This window comes from Sesamum indicum, linkage group LG2, assembly GCF_000512975.1.
Source record: "Sesamum indicum cultivar Zhongzhi No. 13 linkage group LG2, S_indicum_v1.0, whole genome shotgun sequence".
NCBI classification, from domain to species: Eukaryota; Viridiplantae; Streptophyta; class Magnoliopsida; order Lamiales; family Pedaliaceae; genus Sesamum; species Sesamum indicum.
Window position 1 is genome coordinate 16,969,021 of NC_026146.1, and position 19,203 is coordinate 16,988,223.

At 35.2% G+C, this 19,203-nt stretch overlaps 4 protein-coding genes across 5 annotated transcripts in view; all 4 read left to right on the plus strand.

Moving 5' to 3' along the window:
* Window positions 4,942–9,943, plus strand: LOC105156504 (receptor kinase-like protein Xa21). The gene is made up of 11 exons (XM_011072656.2): window positions 4,942–5,160; window positions 5,827–5,980; window positions 6,122–6,193; window positions 6,469–6,540; window positions 7,559–7,630; window positions 7,725–7,868; window positions 7,947–8,027; window positions 8,130–8,201; window positions 8,312–8,383; window positions 8,864–8,935; window positions 9,022–9,943. The coding sequence occupies exons 1-11, from the start codon at window positions 5,058–5,060 to the stop codon at window positions 9,110–9,112; spliced, it is 1,005 nt and encodes a 334-aa protein (XP_011070958.1). The 5' UTR covers window positions 4,942–5,057; the 3' UTR covers window positions 9,113–9,943.
* LOC105156507 (heparanase-like protein 2) lies at window positions 10,574–13,594 on the plus strand. 2 transcript variants are annotated; one of them, XM_011072659.2, is made up of 9 exons: window positions 10,574–11,117; window positions 11,209–11,245; window positions 11,564–11,747; window positions 11,828–11,897; window positions 12,055–12,298; window positions 12,398–12,587; window positions 12,685–12,810; window positions 12,955–13,054; window positions 13,131–13,594. In XM_011072659.2, the coding sequence occupies exons 1-9, from the start codon at window positions 10,914–10,916 to the stop codon at window positions 13,443–13,445; spliced, it is 1,470 nt and encodes a 489-aa protein (XP_011070961.1). In that variant the 5' UTR covers window positions 10,574–10,913; the 3' UTR covers window positions 13,446–13,594. The 2 variants fall into 2 exon arrangements, with proteins under 2 accessions (XP_011070961.1, XP_011070960.1); XM_011072658.2 differs by having other exon boundaries at window positions 10,595–11,117; window positions 11,828–11,982; window positions 12,065–12,298.
* LOC105156505 lies at window positions 13,806–15,528 on the plus strand. The gene is made up of 6 exons (XM_011072657.2): window positions 13,806–13,898; window positions 14,024–14,115; window positions 14,304–14,513; window positions 14,602–15,013; window positions 15,122–15,203; window positions 15,281–15,528. The coding sequence occupies exons 1-6, from the start codon at window positions 13,873–13,875 to the stop codon at window positions 15,470–15,472; spliced, it is 1,014 nt and encodes a 337-aa protein (XP_011070959.1). The 5' UTR covers window positions 13,806–13,872; the 3' UTR covers window positions 15,473–15,528.
* Window positions 16,301–19,203, plus strand: part of LOC105156508 (26S proteasome non-ATPase regulatory subunit 10) — a 3,268-nt gene continuing 365 nt past the window's right edge. The window contains exons 1-5 of the mRNA XM_011072660.2: window positions 16,301–16,472; window positions 16,960–17,248; window positions 17,904–18,030; window positions 18,633–18,757; window positions 18,963–19,109. Of these exons, the coding sequence (XP_011070962.1) occupies window positions 17,066–17,248; window positions 17,904–18,030; window positions 18,633–18,757; window positions 18,963–19,109 (582 nt within the window). The 5' untranslated portion in view covers window positions 16,301–16,472; window positions 16,960–17,065. The remainder of the gene's footprint in view (window positions 16,473–16,959; window positions 17,249–17,903; window positions 18,031–18,632; window positions 18,758–18,962; window positions 19,110–19,203) is intronic.

Sequence of the window (19,203 nt, forward strand, 5' to 3'; positions counted from 1 at the left end):
AGACAGTGGAAACTATTCTAGTCAATGTTATCAATCTTAAGTATATTAATTAAACTCCTAATCACCCCCGTTTTTTATCTAAAAACTTCACTAATTACCTTGCAAATACGATGGGCTCCCTTAAGATTGGTCATAATTACAAATACGATTTTATTTTTGAAAATTTATAAATATCCTTTATAAAATTAATAGTTATCTAATAAATATCCCTCGTGATAGTCCATTGCAGGAGGTATTTAATAGGCGATCGTTAATTTTAAAAGAGTATTTTGTAATTATGATATTAGACCAAATCTGGAATTTTTAACTATTTGTTATTCATGATCCAATAAATTTCATTTTATTAGTCACATACATCTTGTAGCTTAAATTGCAGATTAATTATAATAGTACTATTTTATGAAGATTAATGTAGTTAATTTAGTTCTATTTGGTCTACTTTTTATTTTTGGATAAATTACAACCAACTCCTCGTAGGTTTAATATAATTATAAATATTTTTTATTATTTAAAAAATTACTAACTCCTCTAATATTTGATGAAATTTTGTAATTTTTAAATGGAGGTCTGAAATTATTAACTTTGTATTTACTATAATTTTTTTTAAAAAATTATAATAAATGGATGAGACAGATGGAAAAATTTTGAAGAATTGCAGAAGAATTATCCACTTAGTCCATAAAAAAGTTTCAATTTTTTTAAAATAATATATAAAATTATAATTCATAATCTACAAAGACATTTTGGTCAGTTAACTACAAAAATTAAATGAAAACCTAACAGGAACTAATAGATTGGCTAATTGTTAGACAACCGTCAAAATCAAGGGATATGATAATTTTTTAAATAAATACCAAATCTTATTAATGCTCGTTGTAATTTAACCTAATTTTTATTGGAGAACGTTTACAAAATGAATAATAAGCTGAAGTTTCTTTTTTTTAAAAAAAAAAAAAAAAAAACTACTTTTCTAGTACTATTCAACACTCGCCCTAATGAAAATCCAACTATAGATTCCCTGAAAAGGATATGCACTAAAAAATTCAAGTTGAGTGAAAAGACTTGACTACCCCTAAACATAATTTAATTAATTAAATGCTAACCAAGTTGCTGTGAATACCTAGGTATGATCATAAACCTAATTACCGACAGAATTTCACGAAGTACTTGGTTGAATCTAACTATACCACCTATGATTTATATATATTGATATTAATTACAAATGTACTTGATCAGACGGTGAGGAAACTCCAGCCGACACGAAATCAACGCTCCATCATCACCCATCAGTCACCTCTGGTGGGACATATGCATGACAATTAATCCTTAATGATATTATCATCACAACCACAAATTAAGCGCCTGATCATGTTATCCTTAATTGTGATTAATACCCTTAATTATTACATTAAAGTGGTTCTTGATTTCATGATATTCTTACACAACTATATGGGTAGTTCCCAATTTAGGGCAAAAACTGAAAATGACTCATGAATTTTACAGCCAACAATTTTAAATGTTAAGGAAAAAAAAAAAAAAAGGAGAAGCCAAATCTATAAGCATTTTTAGGGTTTGTAACATGTTAAGTGCACTAATTATTACAGAGTTATGTAGATGCTATATTCAATGTAAATTGTCATGGTTAGTTGCGATAATTGCATTTTTGATCTTGTAATTATAGAAAAATAATAATTTAATTTTGTTGGATTTGATTTGGCAATTAAGTCCTATGACATAACAAAATTGGCCCATTAACAATAAAAATCGATCGAAAATTTTAAATTTGACCTGAATTTGGCATGTGTGCCTCACGTAAATCCTAAATCCAACAAATTATATTCTTAATGTGCCATTTTTTTTAAAATTACAGGACTTAATTGCTGAATTGAATTCCAACATAATTAAAATTGCTTATAGCGCTCATAATTATATAATTAAAAAAATTACAGCTATCCCATAGTAAATTAGATGATTGACAAATATCTAATATTTTTTTTTTTAAAAAAAAAAAGAATATAGCAATGGTTGATAGATGTGGTGCACAAACATTCAAAATTAAACCCACTCATGAGAATCAAGAATTGGAGAAATGCATGAATGAATCTCGCGAGATATTTTGCACTAATTTTGGTACTCTTTTTTAGCTTTACAGATTCATTCAATTGTTAAGTGGTGGTTTCACTAAGTTTGTGTGGATTTTATAATGATCCACAGTGAAAAGTTCACCATCTTTTGCCTCTTAGGCTAAATTATTCTTAATTTATGCACTTTTAATGTTTTTTAATGAAAAGTTTCATAAATACAAAATCTAAATAGTAATATATATATATAAATCAAAAATAGAAAACAAAAAGCCTATTCGCAATGCTATCGTAAAATCTTAGTGATCTTCTCTGACTACTAATGAATTAGGAGTTCGTTTTGAAATCGTCCGTCCTGCACCCGTCCCAATGTACAAGGGGCAATTTAGAAACTTTTGGAAAAATACCAGCCTAATATAGTAAATATAAAATTATAAACAAAAGATATAGAGTAAAAAAGAAAAAAGAAATCAGCATCTAAATTCTCAACGGGGGTTCATATAGAATATAATGGTCCGCAATGTACGTGAAGCCCATGGACTGTGTCTATATTGGGCCGAGCCCATTGATTTTTCTGAGATAAATTTGGTTTTTCAGTATTTATAAAGTTATGGGCTCCAATGGGCCGAAGGGTTAAAACATTTATCTGTAGTAGGCCCATGTTCTATAAGTTAAATAAGTCGTAATCTATATTAAAATAATAAAAAAAGAAGAAGAAGCTAATTTTCACTTAGAATTGGAGGTTTGTCACTCAGCAATACTAAGTTTTAAAATATTAATTATATCTTTTAAGTATTCATAAAAAAATAATGACATATTTATTTTAAATTTATCACATCATCTTTTAACTACGTACAAATATAATTATATATTACGATTCTAATCATATATTTATATTTATCTTTAAAATTAATTTATATTATATTTATCAAATTATATGCATGTAAGTATTACAGGCGACAGTCTCAAATATTTAAAAACATGATGAGATGTTAATGTTCATATTAAAAAAAACTAGGAAATTCGATTATTTTATATCTAATATCAAAATATGGGTAATTGTACTTTCTTTAAATGTGAAAATTTAAAAGAAAGGGTTTGTTTTTTAAATTAATTATTATACTATTTAAATTACAAAAAAAAATATAATTGTACATAATAATCATCATATATACATTATATATATATATATATACTAACATAGAGAAAAAAAAAATGTCCTTCCCTCTATCTCAAACTCAAACCATCACAATGAAGATCTCTCTCTCTTCCACCGTCACATCTCACCACAAAATCCTTCTACTCACCATTCTACTCATCATCATCAACATCTCACCCACCCGATCTTCCATTTCTGCCGCCCGTCATCACGTGTGGAGGCGCCACCATTCTTGCCACCCAATCACCACCCAACCGCCGCCAGCAGCCATCTCTTTACAGCTTCAAAGAATCCGTCACAGCCCAGTACCATTCCCACTACCGCCGCCGCAGCGAGATGGAGGCGATGAGATTGATCCAAGATATGGTGTTGAGAAGAGATTTGTCCCATCTGGCCCCAACCCTCTTCATAACTGAAGTTGCATGCACTCACTCATCATGATGATGATCATAACCTCCATATATAAACCCTAAAAAATTTTGATGAATCTTGATCGGTTTCTTGGCATTTTTGAAATGCCCTTTTTCTTGAATTTTTTTTGTTTCTGAGATCACAAGATTTGTGTCAGAGTTGCTCAGTGTGGCTGTAGGCATGAAGACATGATGACTGTTCATCATGTTTTGTTGGTTTCTGTCATCTGATATAGTTTTTGTCTATTATTGCTGCAAAATGGCTATTTCCAAGCTTGTTTTTTGGAATTCAGTGCAGTCTTGAACAAGTTCAAGGAAACAACCATGGAAATAGTCTGAGTCCTGACCAAGCTGCCAGACACCCCAGTACTGTATTATTTTCCTTTTTGTTTTTTAAGGATCAAACTGTCTTTCTTCTTTGTGAAAAGAAGAGGTGGGAGTCAAGAAAATCCCATGAGTCTCATTCATTTTGTAACTGTTTGGTATGATGCCAAATTCAATGCATTAGTTATATTGAAAAATTTCGATGCTGTCCATACAAATTTGTGTTTACATGAAGTCTAAGTTATTACATTCATATATATATATATAATGACTTCTTTTTGAACGATTTAAAGACTCACAACTCAAATAAGTAAAAGACGCAATTAAACAACGTGTCGTCAGTTTCATCAATTAAATTATATTATATATTTCATTTCATTTAACATATATGGGATCATGTGTACAAATTTTTTTTAAATAAAACAAATAATGCAATATGTGCTTAATTCATAATTTGAGTGTGGTGAAACTGAATTTGAAAATGCAAAAAGTAAAAGTATAAAAATTGAATGAGTGATGCATGCATCCCATGACTCAGTTAATGCTTGCATTAATTAATATATACACACAAGGGCTCCCTTCTTCCTCCACCTAATTAAGTCATAGTAATAAATTCATCCAACTTGTTTAAATAAAATCTTTTGATAGTAAAATTTTTAAATTCTTGGACTATATTTTTTAATATTTTAAAAATTTATGTATTATGAAAGGATGGAGTGAGTACAATCATTAAAATTGATTAAAGTACAATTTAAAGATTTTATAATTAAAAAAAATTAATTAATAACAATAATAAAAGTTTAGGGGCCTATGTGGCTATTACTCTTGTTACTTCCTTTTAATTATTTAATTTATGTTTTCCTCCCCCAAAATTTTCTATAATTCCTTTACAGGCCCAAAGTCCACGTAAAAGTCCAGCAACGACGTCAACTGAATTCACGCATCGTTTTCATGCTTCATAGCTTCACACTGACTTCAGATCCTATCTCCCTCCCTCCCTCCCTCTCTCTCTCAAATAATCAAACTACATGCTCTGGAGTTATGTATGTAACCCTAATCGCTGGAGGAAAGTGAATTTGAAAAATGGCCACTTGTATACATTTTCTTTGTTCAGCATTCAGTCACTTTATCGTAGCTTCCTTGATCCTCAATGAATTAGTACGGTGCAAGACCCTTAAGCGCGATGGTAATTATCCTTTTTTTTTTTTCTCTGTTTTTAATGCAGCATTACTGTTAAAAACAATGCTTGCTTTATGCTAAGAAAGAAATTGTTCTCTGGTTGGTAACATCAGGTTTTGGAGGGCGTTTGGATTTAGTTTAAGATTTAATGTTGCTCATGGTTAGGTCAGGATTGCTGAATGATTAGCTTGGACCAACATTGAGTGGGATCTGCGTATTCGTGATTTTTAAAGAAAGGATAAATTCTGTTCATGCTCAAAGTTTTTGATTAATTTGATTTCATTGAAAAATTAGTGAGTATGATGCTTTAGTTCAGTGCAGTAGATGGAAAAGTTTGATTCTTTTCATTGACGAAGTTGAGCAGTTTCATCATGCTAGAATCTTGATGCATAAGTTAGAAGATACGGTTTAAGCACATTGGATTTTGTTCTAGTTATTGCTTTCTGTCCAGGAGAGGCGTAAATTTACTAGTACTAGCATATGGTATCAAGCAGTCTCTACTTATTTTCTCCAACATCTTTACTACAATTTGAAAATGTCTGTACATTATGTTATTCTATACCGAACTATGGGCCGCATGCTATTTTGCTTGGTGACTGGATATGTGAACTTAATTACTAAGATGTTTATATGTTTCTGGAGCTAAATTTTGTTAAATGTATGTTAATTACAGTTAAGGCATTAAATGAAATAAAGGCATCACTAGGATGGAGAGTGGTATATGCATGGATCGGTGATGATCCTTGTGGAGATGGTGATTTGCCTCCATGGGCTGGTATCACGTGTTCTGCTGCCAATGAGAATGACTATAGAGTTGTTACTGGACTGTTAGTTGTCTCTTTTCACTTTCTTTTAAGCAACTTTTCTGACTCTTCTGCATTCAGAACTTTTCAAACTGAAATATTTGTCCAACAACCAGATCATCTTACTATCTGCTGTTGACCTATTCTGCTTTTCAATCTTTTCAGGGAAGTTTATGCAGTTTCTATTGTTGGTCCTTTTCCACTTGCAGTTATCAATCTGGTGGATCTTACTAGGCTGTATGGTTCTCCTTTCTTTTCTTCTGCTGCTATATGAGCAATTCTTTGTTGCAATTTGAGAATGAGATTATTATAGCACTTCTCTCAGGCTTTGAATTTCTTTTTTTCTTTATATACATATATATATATATGTATATGATGGAATTTGAAACCCAAGGAATGGTTACATAGAACGGTGCTTCCTGCTACAAATGTATTATGATGTCAGCACAAATTATGAATCGAACATTTTGGTACTTTTCTTCCTCTTGAGTTTCTCAAATATTTTGTGGCAGGGATCTACATAATAACAAACTTACTGGGCCAATTCCACCACAAATTGGACGGTTGAAGCATCTCAAGATACTGTAAAGTCTTGTGCTTTCTCATTGATAAACAATAAGCTGCTCTCTGTTTGTCATTGATGCATGCAGCATACATTTAATGCATCACTCCTACTTAAGTATGTAAGATTCCTTCTATGCATATGACATATTATTAACTGACTGGTCAAGGCTGATATATGTCTGGCCTGTCTGTCAATTGGCCCCATTACTCAATGGAAGCATGCACCAAAACCACACACAAAAACTTACGGAGTTCCTAAGAAATATCAATAGTTTTCCTTCTACAAAATGAGATGAATATCGTGTTCATATGCTATTCGTAAGGATTTTGTCTGTCATGCCACTCAAGCTGTGAATATGTAATATGGGCTTGTTTACCCATACACGTTCATTTTAAATCCAAAACTATATATACTGAGTTTCATGGCAATCTGAAATCTATTTTTCAACTTGAACTCTAAGACTGATGTTCTTTCCATCTTCAATTTCAGTTGTAAATCAGAGCTCAAGTTATACTCTGAGTTCCGTAATAATGAATCTCTTACTGTATGACATTTGTACTTCCTGTTTTGACTTGAACAATTAAACCCCTAGTGTCAGGCTGTAGTACCAAACCCCTATTGTCAGGCTGTAGTATGCCGGGTGCTTAGTTACTTGTCAGCTGAAAGCTTGTGAAACATCTAAAAATCTACTAACGTGACCTTGCTAGATTGCTGTGACCACTGTTATTTACTTATTTATATATCAATTTGTGGCAGACAGGTTCTCTAAAAAATTGCAGATTGTATGAGAAAAACTAGGTTTGCTTCGCTGTTTGGAATTCATTATATGTCAGTTTAAGTTGATTCGGGCATGCTATTATACGGTCATAGTATAGACAGACACCTTTCTTTCTTGAAAAGTTCTAAGGCAAAATAGCACAAGCCAAAAGTAGAAACTGGGATTCTGTTTTCTTTTCTGCTCCTTCACTTCTCTATATAACTTTGGCCTATTTTTGACATCTTCGGTTTTGTTATGTGCCTGTGATTGATTTTATCAGTAATTTGAGGTGGAATAAACTGCAAGATGCCATTCCTCCTGAAATTGGCGAACTAAAGCAGCTAACACATCTGTATGTGATGTTAATTTTTAAGATTATTCATTCTATCTAATTTTGCATCAAACTTGCTTTCCATAGTTGACAGATGATTGTGAATTTTATGCAGCTATCTAAGTTTTAATAATTTTAAGGGGGGAATTCCCCGGGAGCTTGCTAATCTTCCCGAACTCCGTTATCTCCAACTACATGTAAATCGTTTGACCGGGAGAATTCCTCCTGAATTGGGAACTTTGCAGAATCTGCGTCACTTGTAAGATCATTTGATGACTTTTGAAATGTGCAGTCTATGGCCTATCTCTACAGTTAACCGAGTTTGAATATTTTTCAGGGATGTTGGTAACAATCATTTGGTCGGAACCTTAAGGGAACTCATTCGTTTTGAAGGATGCTTCCCATCTCTTCGTAATCTGTACGCTTTATTTTTTTGGCAATCTATTGATGAGCTATTTAGTTCTTTTGCTAATTTCATTAACCAAGTGCCTATGCATCTCCTGATATTTTAATGTCACAGGTATCTTAATAACAATTACCTTACAGGTGGTGTTCCATCACAGCTTGCCAATTTGACAAACTTAGAGATCTTGTAAGTTTATGTGAAGTGAATTGGGCGGTCCTGCTTGTTATTATGTTCTCTTGTTCTGTTTCTCTCTATCTTGTGCTAACTTAGCAATTTGACTGTTCTGTTCGTTCCAGATATCTGTCATATAACAAAATGGCTGGAATTATACCATTCGGGCTCGCTCACATTCCTCGATTAACTTACTTGTAAGTATGGTTTCATATATTAGATGATATTTAAATTTTGAAGCTCTGAAACATACTTTAGTATCTTGTATTTTCTTGAAGCAGTAAGCAGTATGCCTATTTGGGTGGTCTCAATAGTCATATGGTGAAAAGAGCAGGACAAATGGTCTTTCTGAAAATATTGTCCATCCATTTGTTGCTCTCTTCTTTTGCCCTTCATGTCTCTATTAAACCTGGGACAAGAGTCCAAAGCTTACTATAACAAGGCAAACTAAGTAATGAACCAATGGCTTTAATGAAACAATCCTCTGGCATTATAACTACCAGCACTGCCTACAGTTGGTTGGCAATTTTATATGGAAGAATCTCCTACTGCTAGTGGCTCACATGCAATACTTGTGATAGTACATGGCTAATGACAACCAATTTGAAAAAGGGTGTGTGTTATACTAAGTTATGCTAGAATTGTTTTTGCTATATCAACCTGTTTCTCTGATTCAGGTACTTAGATCACAATCAGTTTCTAGGGAGGATTCCTGATACCTTCTACAAGCACCCATTTTTGAAGGAAATGTGAGTTTTCACTTGAGTGATTATTTCGCCAACCGACTATTTTGAGGCTTAACTCTCTATTCACTTTACGAACATTGTGGTCACAGGTATATAGAAGGAAATTCATTCCGGGAAGGTGTAAAACCGATTGGCGACCACAAATATCTGGAACTTTCTGATTCAGATTTCCTGTTTTAAGCAAATGAATCAACACAATTTTGACTCGCATCTGTTTTCATCAATCAAGTTTCCTTTCTTTTATTAATAAAGGAAACACCATAATTGTTGCAGAGACATTCTTCTTAGTTGCATAAGTTTGTTCTCGCAATGTTAGCAGTGGTCTTGATAGTGGAGATTGATCTCCTCCATGCTCGCTTTCCTAATTGGGTCAGGTTCTCTTTTTTGAGATGACTATCAGGACATGTGACACTCGCAACTAGTAGTTAATATATCATCATATTGGTGGTCCTTCAGAAAGTCCTGCCTGTGTGAAATATGTGGGCGTGGTGGGGGCTTTAGACATGGATTGGGGGAATTGACGTGCCCATTATCACCATGATCGCAACGGGCACTGTGCAATGCTCTCCAAGCTATAGACTGGAACCCGAAATAGACATCCTCTGAACTTTAATCGTAACTTTTACAATAATCTTTGCTCCCTTGAGCAAATCAACTAAATGTCCATAGTACTCTTGCTAGGCTCAATATTCTGATGTACAGCCCAATTAGGGTTTCATGTGCCATGTTCCAGTAGTTACAATAACCTAACTGAGCTTATTTCCATTCCCAGAATCTTCATAGTATTTCCGCAAACATCACTACTGTGCGGCAATCTATCAAACACCTTTTTCGCCAAACTCAAAGCACCCACGTTTAGAATACTTGTTAAAGAGGGAAGTGCCCAATTTGACGTTACGAGGACTCCACTTTCCAATCTCAAGGGAGCCGAGCATCAGCACAAAAGTTTTTTTTCTTTCTTTTCTTTTTTTTTCTTTAACATTCACGAACCTAACACACACACTTAAAATTAAAAAATTTCAAGGTTTTTTTTTTTTTTTTTAACACTAAAGAGTGAAAATTTTGCAGAAAATTAAAAAGTTAGACAGAAGGAGGTGGGAAGAAGAAGAAGAATAGAGAGATGAGGGAAATTTAGAAAATAATTCATTCAATAATGCCCATTGCTTTTGTCCTCAGCTTTGACTTCATAACATAGTGCACAATAGAGGCTGCCATGAAAAGGGTCTGAGTAGAAAACCAAGATTTTGCTTAAAGCAAATAACGACGCTATTCTTCCCAAGCCCACATGTCTACCATTAATGAGCTTGCTTTAGTTGCAATAATTGTCTTATATTTTTCAAAACAGATACGATAAAAGGCATCTGTCAGTCACTTTTTACAACCACCAACTTTACATACACGTAAGAAAAAGTATGCAAAAAGGCCAAAATTTGCTGTTAGAACACAGAGACGCAGACATCATACTGTAACAATAAATAGCCCTGTGACAAACAACATGTCTTGTCCTTGCGTTGACAGTTTCACGCGAATGCAATAAATGTTTGTGGGTTTTAGATTATGGAGTAATCAGACAACTCCAGTCGGCCATAACTAAAATTATCATCTTGCACATGGAGTTATTATCCCAAAACCTTAAACTCTTTCTTTAAAGCTTTTCCCTCATTAATATTCGACATTCCGAGTGGTAGAAACATATCTTACTATTTTTATTTGATTTCTTCAAGAATCAACCTCAATGATAAGGGTAGTTGATATTCTTACAGAATGTTCTGTAAAAAGTAGAAAGATATTGATGTAGACTTTGAGTTTGAAGATAAGAAGGATGTAGTAAAAAGATTTGTCCCTATTAGGCTCCTTTATAGAATAGTAGTTGATATGCGTTCAACCTCAGCTATAAAAGAATATATGGGCAATTTACTATAATCCAATAGGCTACTTTATCTTCAAAGATTGGACAAAAGATCAAACAATTTGTTTCAGGATGGAATCAAGGGGTGTAATAAGTTGTATTCTTCTATCATACTTTTGTTTGTGTTGTGCAGAAGAAGTGAAGTTGACAGTGAGAGGAGTGACCTCCATAGCAAAGACAGATGAAAACTTCATATGTGCCACTCTGGATTGGTGGCCTGAGACAAAGTGCAACTACAACCAGTGCCCCTGGGGAAAAGCAGGCATCCTCAATCTGGTAACGATCTCTTGAAACTGAACTTTTAGCCACTATGAGAAGAAAGCTTGGCAGAAATCTTAGCTATCTTTTTCTGTATTGTATCCTCCAGGATTTGGAAAACAAGATTCTTGCAAATGCCATCAAAGGTTGCTCTCTCGTGTGCCTGCTGAAACTCTTTAACTACTTCTCCATCCTTTTACAATTTGCATGTGTTTCTGGAGCTCATATTTGTGTTGGACAAAAATGTTCAAAATTGAGACTGAAGATGATAGCATTAGGTCAGGGAACCATATTCATCAGGCAGGACACATCATGAATCAGTGAAGTCTTGTCACAAAAATCATCATACATTTCAGTTTTTATGCTAGCAATTGGCAGTAATCACTGCTTAAGATGTCTTGTTAATCTTTTGGTCTATATGTTGCTTCCATTTGACTGGTTGAGGTTACTGTCACTGAAATCAGCATTCAGCCCTCTTCGGATCAGAATTGGAGGTTCACTGCAAGATCAGGTTCTGTACAAAGTTGGAACCTTAGCCCCAAAATGCCCACATTTCAAAAGAAGAGATGATGGCCTTTTCGGATTTTCAAAAGGCTGTCTAGACATGAACAGATGGGATCTCCTGAACAAATTGTTCAACAGAACCGGGTAATCTTTTATGCATGAACAAATTCATTATATGATCAACTTGACTCAAAAAGTATTCTACAAGAGCATAAGTTTTGCAGGGCCAGGCTAACGTTTGGCTTGAACGCCCTCACTGGAAGGAAGAAGTCCAAAGACGATAACTCACTTATGGTAGGCAACTGGAACCCAAGAAATGCCTATGAATTCATGAAGTACACTGTCTCCAAAGGGTACAAGATTGATTCATATGAACTTGGTAAAGAGATCCGTTATTTAGTACAACTATAGTAATGCTGTTATTCTGTTTGGTTTTAACTCTAGTGCTCAGTTGTCTCCAGGAAATGAGCTTTGTGGAAGTGGGGTAGCTGCAAGAATAGGAGCAGAACAATATGGCAAGGATGTTATTGTACTAAAAAGACTAGTTCAGAAGCTGTACCCTAACCCTGCTACACAACCAAAAGTCTTGGGTCCGGCCGGATTTTACGACAAGCAATGGTTCAATACCTTCCTCCAGACCACAGGACCAAATGTTGTAGATGGTTTAACCCACCACATTTACAACCTTGGTGCAGGTACAGGCTCGATTTCAATGAAACTCTTCTGCACTTTTGATTCTTGGGCTAATCGTTTTCTCTTCTGTGTTCTGTTCGTGTGTGTGTGTGTGTGTGTAGGTGTTGATCCGACCCTTATCAGCAAGGTTCAAGATCCTTATTTTCTTGATCAAATAGCTGAGACATACAGAGAGGTTTCTACCAGCATTAAGTTATTTGGGCCATGGTCAGGAGCATGGGTTGGGGAAGCTGGGGGGGCTTACAACAGCGGTGGCAAATATGTATCACATGCCTTTGTTGATGGATTCTGGTTTTGCATCTTTTTCACTCTGCTTATCTGTGAATGACCCGTTTCAAATTCCAACATTATTCGGGTGAAGTTCTTCTCGTAAAATATTTGATAACAGGTACTTGGATCAATTGGGTATGACATCAAGATTCAACCATAAGGTCTTCTGCAGGCAATCCTTAATTGGAGGAAACTATGGTCTGCTTAACACAACCACATTCGTTCCCAACCCAGATTATTACGGGTTGGTATTCTTTCATTACAATAAGGACGTCGGAGTAACTTTTCAAATTAAGACTTCTTTTTGTTGCCAAAACTAAAAGGGTTGAAGTATATCATGTGTTAGTCGATGTTTGGACTAGTTTAAATTCTTGTTTCCCTTTCACAGTGCACTCTTATGGCATCGCTTGATGGGAACGAATGTGCTCTCTGCCTCTCATAACGGCTCCCCCTACTTGCGCGTCTATTCTCATTGCTCAAAGAAAACAGTAAGCAGAATCCAGTACACAGATTAAAACAACTTGAATATAGTTTCTGAAGCTTGCGAATTCTTCTGGATTTCAGGCAGGCATTTCGCTACTCCTAATCAACATGTCAAATTCCACAACCTTTGAAGTCTCAGTAGCTGATGATACAAACTCGTACCATCAACAATACAGAGACACAAACAAAAGGGAAGAATACCATCTGACCCCAGAAGATGGCAATATTCTAAGTGATGTTTTGCTGCTAAATGGGACGCCATTGAAGCTCACGGAGTCATCTGACATTCCGGCAATGAATCCACAGCTCGTTGATGCTCGTCTGCCTATCAAGGTCACGCCTGATTCAATAGTTTTTGCCACGCTGCCAGGCTTTAAAGCCCCAGCCTGTGATTAGAAGTTTGTTAACTCTAAAATTCTACATCTATAGAGAAGGATAAAATGTCTTTCTCATTCAGGAGTTTACTGAATCTCTCATGTAACCTGATCGGGTATAAATTGTATGGAATTAATGATTATTTCATGTAGCAGTAATATTTAAACCAAGTGGAGTGTAATAGAAGAAAGTCATATGTGGTGAAAGTACGAAGGATCCAAAAGATAACACAGTTTCTCTAAAAGTTAGTACCAAGAAGAAAAGTATGCTTTCTTTACAGGGTTTTAAGATGCAAAAGCTGTCGTTCCTGCAAAGAATATCCCAGGTTTGCTTGTCTCCAAAACCAAGTCTGCAGCCTACCATAAACCTAAACAAGTTTGCCTCCGTCTACTGCTTCTCCTTCAAATGAGTTCCAAACTACAAGAAACCATAAGAGCCTTATTCATCTATGGAAAGCTTGATTAAGCAAACGAGGTAAAGCTCTTGAATTCTACCTGGAACACGTTGCATGTGCAAGTCGCCTGATGGTCAAGACCAATCCTTGCGTATATTTCCTTAATTTGCATCTTTTTGTGTGTTGCCGCTAACGACTTCTCCAGACGAAAATTTGCTGGTACACGACAGGAAAATAAAGAGAGCAGAGGCACAGTAGAAAGGAAAATACCACCTCAAAAAACTCTACTCTCTGGAGGTAAACTATAGTTCTTGAAGATTTTCTACAAAATTTAAATAGGTGTGGGATGTTTTTAAGCAATCAACAGCCAATAACCAAAAGGAGATGATAAAAACACAAGCATTTAGCCGAAGGGCTTTAATGCAAGATCATTAATTATATGTGGATGAAACAACCAACATTAACCATACAAATGCTTTTTGCAGAGAGGAAAAGAAGCCAGAGCTGGTTAAGACAGTTTTCTAGACAAATGAGTTGGGAATACGATTTCAGTGCTCTTGATTACCCCACTGCGGTTGCAGCAGCAGCTTATGCTATTCAATCACTGGAAGAATCAAAGTCCCGGGATCAGAACTTGACAACTTATGGCCCTGACAAGTCCTTGAACAAGATGAGGAGCAGAGCTGAAGACACTGGTAAGAGATATACCTCGCCTAGTCCGCATGTTCTAAAAGAAATTCTTTCTCTATTTCACCATACGTCAACAAATAATACATATACCAGAGGAAACTTTGAGGAGAAATTACAAGGATCCCGATATCAAGATGCCAATAAGCGCCTCCAGGAGTAAAAAGATGACTGAAAAGGCAGCGGACCCAGGACCACCCAGCAAGGACAAAATAAGCTTTGTTGATACCAACAAAACTACTAGTAAAAAACCTGCCAATTCAGCTGGTCAGATGGCTCCTGAACGTGCCCCATCCATGGGAAGGCCACCAACTTTTGCAGATAAGCATTTGGATATCGGTGAAAGTGAAAAGCCTGAGACCCCTCAGCCAAAATCTGATAGTCCACCCACCAGATGGTCCACGACTCAACCAGTTGATCCAAGAAGGCAAACTGCTACAAAACCTGGACCGGCAGATTCTATGGCAGATGCTTGGGAAAAAGAAAAGATGGCAAGCATTCAAGAACGGTAACAATTCATTTCTACTAATGGGAGTAAGATTGTGCATGCATCTCTCTTTTGAAGGTGTTGTAGAATTGTGTATTAGTTTTTGCTTTTTAATGAAAGAAATTTCAGGTATGAGAGGCTGACGGCCATCATTGATGACTGGGAGATTAACAAGAAGAAAAAGGCGAATCGCAAAATGGAAAGGATAGAGGTTGTTTTGATCAGTACTCTTCAAATGTGAACACTAGAAATCAAGGTTATTCAGATTTGACAACGAAAACTTTTCAGGCTAAACCGGAGAATAAAAGAGCAGAGGCTGTGCAGAGACACCAGGAGGAGATAAAAAGAATAGAAGAAATTGCAGGAGGAGCCAGGGCACAGGCAGAGAAGAATCGCAGAAAGGAGGAGCTCAAGGTGAAAGAGAAAGCAAATAAAATCAGATCAACAGGGAAGCTCCCAGCAACATGCCTGTGTTTTTGAATTACCAGTCCAAGGGCTTTCTTTGATTAAAAGAAAGTGATGAAAATTGTAAATGAGAGAAAATAAAATGAATGTGGTATGAAAAATTACATTTAGTACCCTTAAAGTTTACTTTCGTTCAATAAAGTAAATTTTTCTGTTAGTCAAAATTAATCAAATTTATTGATATTAACAAAAATATTTAATGAAAATTGATATGTATCCGATTTAAAACTGACTTATTATAGGTTAAATAATTCTTTTCAGAAGAAATTATCATGTAAATATACCTTGTTACATGCATTAATGTGTGAAAATGTATGAGGTTAATTTTATCATAAAAAGATTTATTTAACAGTCAGTAATAAGTTAATTGGAGGTAAATATAAATCTTTTTTTCCAATTTCTTTGTTAATATCAACAAATTTGGTGAATTTTGACTAACGCTGGACTTATTTGTTAGTTGGAAGCAAAAATTTCAAAGGTATTAGATGTAATTTCCTAAATTACAGGGTTTATATATAATTATACTAAATTTCAGAGAAAGAGAGTGTAATTATCATAAAAAATATACTAACAAAATATTAGACTGAATTAATGTAGAATCGTAGATATCCAGCCCAATGAGGTTTGGCACACGAGGCCTTGTAGTATTATATAATAAACACTTGAAGCCGAAAAAATAAAAAGAAAAGAAAAGAAAAATGGAGATTGCGTTGGTGAAATGGTCCATTGATGCCAAAACCTGGTATCATTATGTCAATAGAATGACAACATCGTGACACCCACTCTGAGTCTTTGAGAATTTCACCATAAATTGCAAGTATGGGAGCAGTGCACTGCACGAGTGGCAGCACCGCAGATTTAGAGTGCGATAACAAGGGGAAATTGAATTGCCCCAAAGGAGTGTAGCTGAGAACACGGGTGGATTTGGGTGCACTGCACCAATTCCAATCCACTTGTGTTCTCAGGTCACCCCTTTGGGAACCGCTTGTTTCTCTTCTAAGCTACAACAACGTTGGTAATGTCTTTTTTCTTTTTTTATAAATTAAAATATTTTATTTATATTTATGTTTATTTATTTAATATATGGATGTTATTTGTATAAAATTTATAACAATGTGTATATATTAATTTTCTATCTCTTTTTTCTTGTGTTCTTTTGTGCTATTGCCTTACCATTTTAATTTGTTTATTAAATTGCATGTTGATGTTAATGGTTGAATTATGGAAAAAAGAGAAATTGCTTAATTTAATATGTAATTTTTTTTATAAAGTAAATCAACGCATTTCAGATCGGAATATACAAATTAAAAAAAATAACATAAAGGATCTAAATAATTTTAAATCAAATTCCATGCGTGTCTACAGGAAGCAAATAAAGAAAAAGTTATAGATAATCTAAAAATTAAAAATATGACCTTATTAATAAGTAATTAATTTAGTTCTGAAGCAATAAAATTTATTTTTCAGATTAATAATATATTGAATAATTCCGAATATGGCAGACAGAAATTGTCAGATTTAACCGTCCAGGAAGTGGGAAATGGGAACAGAAACCCCTCCAAACCCACACACGCACAACACACAGTGAACCCGAACCGACAGCAGGACATGGAAATCGACGGCAAGCCAACCACGCAAATCAAAGAGGGAGACCTTTTTAAGGCCGCGGAATCCGGCGATTCCTCTCTTTTCAAATCATTATCTGAAGAGCAACTCCTCAAAGCCAGCTCCCTCCGCAATGAAGACGGTCGCTCTCTCCTCCACGTTGCCGTTTCCTCCTCCAAGAGAGAGGTCCAATTCGTGGCTCAGTTTTTCACTTTCATGGAATTTTTAACAATTTGAGCATGTGTAGGTTTTTATTTCAGTCCTGTAGTAATTACTATGCCGATTTTATTATGTAATTCCTGGTGGTATTTTACTTATTAGCTCTCTAACTCAATGCTCGACTTGTAGTTTTTCTTGAAACCCTATGTGAATTGGCAGTCGCGTCAGCATTTCCTCTAGTGATTGTTTCAATAATTGGTGAATATGAGATTCTGTGCCTACCTTTCCGTTTTGGTTGAAAACGGTTCTCCCTGAATCCAACCTCAAGCCCAATTCCTTGGCATTGGTTTTGAGGAAGATAACTTTCAATAATGTAGCATTAAGAAATTTGGTTGAGGAGTTGTTTAGCAAACACATATCGTAGTAGATGGATGCAATTGCTAAAATTCGTAGATTATTGCTTTAGGTATCCATATTTGACTTTTTGCAGGTGGATCTTTTCCTTTGGTGGTATTATAGAACCCAATACGAATATTTTTTTCCCTCCTCCCCTAGTGCAAATATGAGTGTCATTAGGTGTTTCAGTGTTATATTATTATCTGTTTCTTTTGCATTTTTGGTTTGTCTACATGTAGTTACTCCTTTCTCTTCTATATGTGGTTTGTATTTGTGGATGCATTAGGTTGTGGAAATACTATCAGCTGCAAGCCCATCAGTTGTAAACAGTTCTGACGAAGAAGGTTGGGCACCTCTGCACTCTGCTGCAAGCAGTGGCAATGTTGAGATTGTGGAGATTTTACTCAGTAGAGGTGAGTGTTTAGGACTGTATGTTAAAGGTGGTTCCTACTATGGTTGGATTATAACTCTTCTCTTGAAGAAACATTTAATTGGTTTCAAAAAGTTAAAGTTTTATCTAGCTGTTTGAGTCTATTGGAAGAAAAATGATTTCTTTTTTTATTAGAATAGATAAGGGCAGAAAGGATAGAGGAAAAGTTTCAGAGATCTAGGAGAACGTTCTGTATCTCTTACATGAAAATAAATACCAAAAGTATTTTGAGACTGCTTCCCCCCCCACTCACCATGTGTTATGTTATGAATCTGACTTCCTTTAAAGTTTAACCTCCATAAAGCATTTGGGCTGGAGGATAAAATGTTATTGCCTGTAGAAGAAAATGAAAAGCAGAAGATGGTTTGCCATAGATATTAAAATTAGGCTAACCAGGGCAACACTTAAAGCCAAAGGGGTTTCCTGTTAACTTCAGAGACCACCTTTTGGAGCTGGTCAATGTTCAAAGGTGTCTACAACCAAAAGACTTTACATTGCCTTTTCTTGATTCTATGATAATCCTCTGGTGCTGTTGAAGTGTTTGTGAACAATCTCTAATTGGGAAGTCAAAATGCTGGTGAACAGGAGCTGATGTAAATTTGAAAAATGATGGTGGCCGCACAGCTCTTCATTATGCTGCTAGCAAGGGTCAGCTGAAAATAGCTGCAATTTTGGTTTCCCATGGTGCAAAGCTCAATGTCAAGGACAAGGCTTGTACTTCTTTTGACTACTAAGCCATTCATACTGAACTTTTTTTTATCTGATCATGTCGATTTTTTATTGTGTTTAATCATTTCATGAACTCACTTGCGTGTTCTTCATGTGATCTTAAAATTGACATGACCAACCACACTGAATTGGTTTTAGAACATTTCTGGATTTATAATTGTTCAATGTGACAATTTCTTTGTGCAGGTCGGATGCACCCCATTGCATCGTGCAGCAAGCACTGGGAATGCAGAGTTGTGTGAATTCTTGATTGAGGAAGGAGCAGAAGTTGATGATGTTGATAGAGCAGGGCAAACTGCACTTATGACTGCAGTAGTATGCGATAACAAAGAGGTAAATGTTGAAATATCTCTCCTTTCCATGCATCTCAATCCTTTTCCAAGAATTTGCTGTTCTAACACCTTTCTTAACCAATAAGTTGCATCTT